General features: G+C 33.2%; 1 protein-coding gene across 1 annotated transcript; it reads left to right on the top strand.

The window, feature by feature from the left end:
- The first annotated feature begins 2,381 nt into the window (after positions 1-2,381).
- LOC108754657 lies at positions 2,382-3,281 on the top strand. Its single transcript, XM_018497171.1, has 3 exons — positions 2,382-2,398; positions 2,483-2,754; positions 2,973-3,281. Exons 1-3 carry the CDS (start codon positions 2,382-2,384, stop codon positions 3,197-3,199), a joined length of 516 nt encoding a protein of 171 aa, XP_018352673.1. The 3' UTR covers positions 3,200-3,281.
- Positions 3,282-5,708: the final 2,427 nt, after the last annotated feature.

The raw sequence follows: 5,708 nt of genomic DNA, 5'->3' as shown, positions 1-5,708 counted from the left end.
AATACTTATATAATTTTTCTTATATAATTTTGCCTCAATTTTGATAATAATTTCTTCTCTGCCAATTTAATTTTGATTGTTTGTTAACCATTCATTCATGAGCTGAGAAACCAGATTGTTGTAATTGAATATTTATTAAAGTAGAGAATTTTTAAAATATACATGTTTTTTGTTTTAAAAATATAAATATTTTACTTCGAAAACACAAATTTCCTGCTTTATAAACAATTCAGATTGTTCCCCATTTATGTAGTTTTACCAAGTTATTAAATTACACGAATTACTTCTGTGCAAAAGTTAGTCCAGTCAACTGCTATATGTGATGATATATTTAGTTCTTTTTCTAGGAATGGTTGCTTTACAAACACAAATTCTTTACTTTAAAACCACATTTTTTTAATGAACTTTTTTTGTTAACAATTTTTTAACAAACAACAAGCGACGGCTAAAATTTGTTCAAGATCACACGAAGTCATGATCTTAACAACATATGTCAAAGTCAAAATCATTGGAGGATAGTCCTTTATATGCATAATTACCAAAATTTTAATTGGAATATTTTTAATTAAATTGATCAAACTAAAGTCAATTTTTAGCCTCGAATGATACTATTTATTTATCTTTGGCAATAAAGTAAACGATAAATAAAGTAAACGGTTAATTGAAGGTTACTCACTGGTTTTGGTCGACATTCCGATGATTTTGTGATTACAGTTGAAATATACGAAGATGAAATTGGTCGCACGGACATTGACAGTGTCCGGGGACTGTGTTTTTTACTTGAGACTTTTGAATTAGAACGCAAAAGAATGAAAATAGCTAGTTGCTTTTGCCGGAGAACGGCATTGATAAGAGTTTTGGGGATAGGTAGATGAAATTTGTACGCATAGCTTTTGCCGACAATATCAGTATGGTACTGGTAATTGAAAGTAAAGGCCGCAGCACAGACTTTTGCATAATGCATAACGCATAGTGTATAAGCAAATCAATTAATCAGAATTTTTCTTTTCTTCCGATTCCATAAAAAAGAAGAATTTTGATTGGATTTTCTTATGTACTATGCATTATGTGTTATGCAAGAGTCTGTGCTACAGCCTTAAGTATTTTATTACCTAAGGCAAATTTTTCAAATCTTATTGATTATGAGATAGAGAGATCCGAAGACCTCTCTGTCCTACACACATTTGTCATACGATAAAACCGCACAAATGAAATAGCACTCTAAAGACCATGGCACATAAAAAACTTAAGGCAGTAAGACATAAGCAATAAGGAAATCAACATGTTGGATTGATTACTGCTTACGTTATGGCCTTACGGATTTACCGAAATTGGTCAATTCGCTTACTGCTTATGTTTTATTGCTTAAGTTTTTTTATGTGCCTTAACGTTTGCCGCGCGGCAAAGTTAGCATAGTATACAATTATAGCCTAATATTATATTTGTCGTATGGCAACACATTTCAAGCCTATTGATTGGCTATAAGAAAGAGAAGTTATCGAATCTCTCTGTTTTATAGTCAATCAATGAACTTAAAATCTTTGTCGTATAATGTCGTAAATGTAAAGCCCATTTACAATAGTCGTAAGCCCATTCTACAATAGTCGTAAGCGTAAGGGTAAGCGTAAATTAACCAATCAAGTCAAATATAAGAAGAATATTTGACAGTGATTGGTCAACTCTTACAACTACAATCACTTACAGCTGTGCTTACGGCTATTGTAAAACAGGTATTACCGATCTTAAGGCCATTCTACATTGGTCGTATCGTAGACGTCGCAAGTCACAAGCTTGTTGCTTCAGCCAATCCGATGCTTCAATTTTAAAATCGCATGATACTTACAACGCTTCCGGCCTTTACGTTCTTACTGGAAAAGCTAAAAAATAAATTAGCTCTTGTGCAACAATTTCCGTCGCGCGGCAAGTGTAGGCGCGTTCTGTGTGTACAGAAGCCATATATCGTATAATATAAAAATATCATAATATAAAGTAAATATTTTCTGTCACGAACTAAATATAGATTGACCTTTGTATATATTGAAATGGATATGCAAAACAAAACACAATTCTGACATTCGTACTCTCAGTCTTTCAGCAAATTTCCCGGCATTTTCATTAACTAACTTCACTTCTTTCAGTTAATAAGTATTACGGCGATTTTTATTAACGAGAATGATATAAATATTTACTAAGTGTTTAATAATTGTTGTGAAAGCCGAGGACAAAGATTATCGAGATATCTGAAATCTGGAGCAGGCCACGTACGGCCAAACGAGCCACAATGTTATCACTCGGCTCATTCAGAAGTATAAATTTATTAGATTATTTTTAAATAAAATCGTAATGTTTAGAATTGTAATTCAATACACAGATACACTAAAATGTTTATTGCTCCTGAGTAATTACATGGGACATCTTACATTATTCCTAAAAGCATTAAAAGGTAGAAAGATTTGTCTTTAAAGAATTAACATTCTCACAGTAAACTGGAGGAGTCGACATTGCGGCGAGATGATGACAACTTCTCTCTGGTAACTGTAACAAGCGTTTCCCTGCAGGAGAGCACAGGCAGCACTTTCACTGGGTCAGTCTACACAAATTGGGAAGAGAAATTCGCCTGTCACTCATTACAGGGCCGAGGTCGCGTTTTCAGCTATCGAAAGAGAAGGACTTACTTCGGCGATGGAGTCTTCAGCGCACCAGCTGGCGTCTGTCCGCGTCATGTTACTTCATCAGTCATTCGTCGTAATACAGGTCGAATGTTAAATCGCAATTGTTACGACTTTTATTTTGAATAAATAGAGGTGACTTCCATAATTCAATCTGCAAGCAGCGTGTTTGAAATGGGAAGTATACATTCTATGTTTTGTCTCTTCACTTACTTTCGACGAGATAAAATATGTGAATACGTAGCAAATTGATATTTTTCTCGAAATGAATAAATAAAAAATGAAAACATTATTCTATTACAGGCGATTCTCGGCTTGTGTTTGTTTGGCCGCAGAAAACCAGCCGGAGTCGACTCTCGAATGTCCTTGTGCCCCTTCTACGTGGTATCCTAGTTGGATTATTATTCATAGACGCTCTTCATCTATGGCCTGGAGAATTTTTACCCACATGTCTACCGCCGACCATGCCAATTACTCTACCGCCGGTCAAATGTAACGTCATTGAGCCGCGTTGGTACGATAATAACTGAATTTTTGCATCGCCTAATTATGTTCGCATAAATATATATATGTTTGCGATATCGCGAATATAATTTTATTAAAACACTATACAATCTTCGATAAAAAAAAAATTATTTTGTTTGAAGGCTTTTTGATCTTTTTAATTACATTTGGAATTCGTTTTAATTACGAGAAAAGACTTGCATTCGGGAAAACAGTTTCGCACAGTTTCAAGTTGAATGAAGACAATGATTTCTATGATCTCTAAATTTATAAAAAGTTGTACATGGCTTGGGCCTCATAATTAAAGTCTGTTTATATTATGAAAGGTAATAATTCAGTAACGTCCGTTTAGTAATCCGACGGAGCCTTATAGAATTGTAATTATGATTGAATATGTGAGTTAAATGATAAAAAATTCAACTGCAAACAAAATATTATTGATAACGAGAGTTTTACGTAATTTTTGAACAAATTGTAAAATTTGTTCATATCTACTTTTTCTGTTTTATCTGCATTTCTGTATCACTTGCGATGATTTGCATTTTTTATTATAACAAAAAAAATATTTTTCATACTTGTGTCATAATGTTGCAATCAATTTATAAAATAAATGCTATATACACATATATGTGCGATTCTTTTGAGTTTCTTTGTATTTCTTTTGAGTTTCTTGTATTCCACTATTTCTTGGTTTCTACTATTGCATTATTTAGTGTATTTATGCTCTATTTCCTCCTGTTTGTTCTTTAATGCTGTACTGATATAAATTTGGAACTTTTCTATATTTTTTAGGTTGTATGATCTTTTATTCGTTTTTCTTATCATTTTGTATCTCTCTTTCCCTAATGATATATTTAATGTAGCTCTTACCAATCTATAGTCGCTGCTGGTAGTAAACTGATTTAATATTGTAACGTCTTGAAATATTTCTTTTTTGTCAGTGATAAAGTGATTTATTTCATTTTTGATTCTTTCGTTTGGGCTTTCCCAAGTCCATCGTCTGTCATTTTTTCTTGGAGAAAAAACTATTCATTTGATGTTGTCCATTTTCCAGTAGAAATCCTAATAGTTGTTTGCCTCTTTCGTTTCTATCTTCTGTCCCGAAGTTTCCTAATGCTATTTCTATTGGGACTGTTTTTAAACCAATTTTTGCATTGAAATCTCTGCACGTAATTGTGAAATGGCAAGTCTTCTTCCATTGCCTTTAGTATATTAGAGTAAAAAGAACTTCCATTTCTTCGTCTGTGTGGTCCGTAATTGAGACTATCCCAGTGAGAAATAAAATCGACATCGAATCGATGTCGAAATCATCACATTAACGTCGAATTGATATTGATTCGACATCGATTTCATTTCTCACTAGGATACGCTTGAATGATTTTCAAGTTATATCTGCTATTTAGTTTTTAAATCAGGTATGCAACTCTAGTAGAAACTTGTTTTATGGCTAATATATTATCTGAAAAGCTTTCATGAATAATGAAACGTATTTCTTCTACTGATTCGTTTTCTTCCCCTATATGATAGAATTTGTGGCCCGATCTTAATGTTATCAAATTTTCTCCGTGTTTTCTCACCTCGCTAATTCCAACGATATCCCATTTGATCTTTGACAGTTCCATTTCTAACTCCTCGAATCTTTCCTCTGAGATCAGTGATCATATATTGCAATCTTTGATAGTCCTTTTGTTTTTGGCGCGCGTTTTTTGGGAATAATCAAGTTTTTGTCAGACTGAATGATCAGTATGAGATTCTGGATACTTTATTCTACTCATGTGGGGTAGTTTCGATTTTGAACACATCTTCATTAGTGAGGTTTTGGCCATTTCTCATCACGCTGGTCAGACGGATTGGCGAGGGATAGACGATATAAGGAGGGATATGTGATTTGGTGGAGGGAGGGGAGAGTTTGAGGAACATGATTTTTTTCTGTTATAAGAATTGGGATGAAAATCACGGCTCACGCCGGCAGAATCGCGTCCCTGAAGTCTTACACCGGGTTCGTATAGGAATACCTACTCGCTACCTAAAGCTTTCCAAATATTTCTGAATATTTCTGAAAAATATTCCAATTTGTATAAAAATTATGAGAAAAATTTTCATCAGGGAAGAGAGAAATATATCTGTCTAACTTTAATGCGGCGTAATGAAAATGAACTTATTTGTAGTATTTTGAAAAGTTCTCGGCTCAAATCGTCTCGTATCGCGATTCTGATTGGAGGGTTTCTAATATTATCTAAGAATGTTATTCAGAGGCATGCCCTGGATAACATTTGTTAAGATCAAGGTCATTGAACCCAGTAAGCACAATGTTATATGTAACACTGTAATGTTATATTACGCAATGTGTTATATTAGTTATCTTATTGAGCTGACATTACACGTTACATGTACATTACATTGTATGTAACATTGTGTTTACTGGGAAGATTGTTTTCTAGCTTATTTTTAGTTTCATGTAAAAATAAATTTTTAGTAAAAAAAAATGAAAATAAGAGAAACAACCTTCAATAACTTTTATCATAATATATATAT

The sequence above is a fragment of the Trachymyrmex septentrionalis genome, unplaced genomic scaffold (assembly GCF_001594115.1).
Source record: "Trachymyrmex septentrionalis isolate Tsep2-gDNA-1 unplaced genomic scaffold, Tsep1.0 scaffold101, whole genome shotgun sequence".
NCBI classification, from domain to species: domain Eukaryota; kingdom Metazoa; phylum Arthropoda; class Insecta; order Hymenoptera; family Formicidae; genus Trachymyrmex; species Trachymyrmex septentrionalis.
This window is presented reverse-complemented; position numbering and strand designations above follow the sequence as displayed.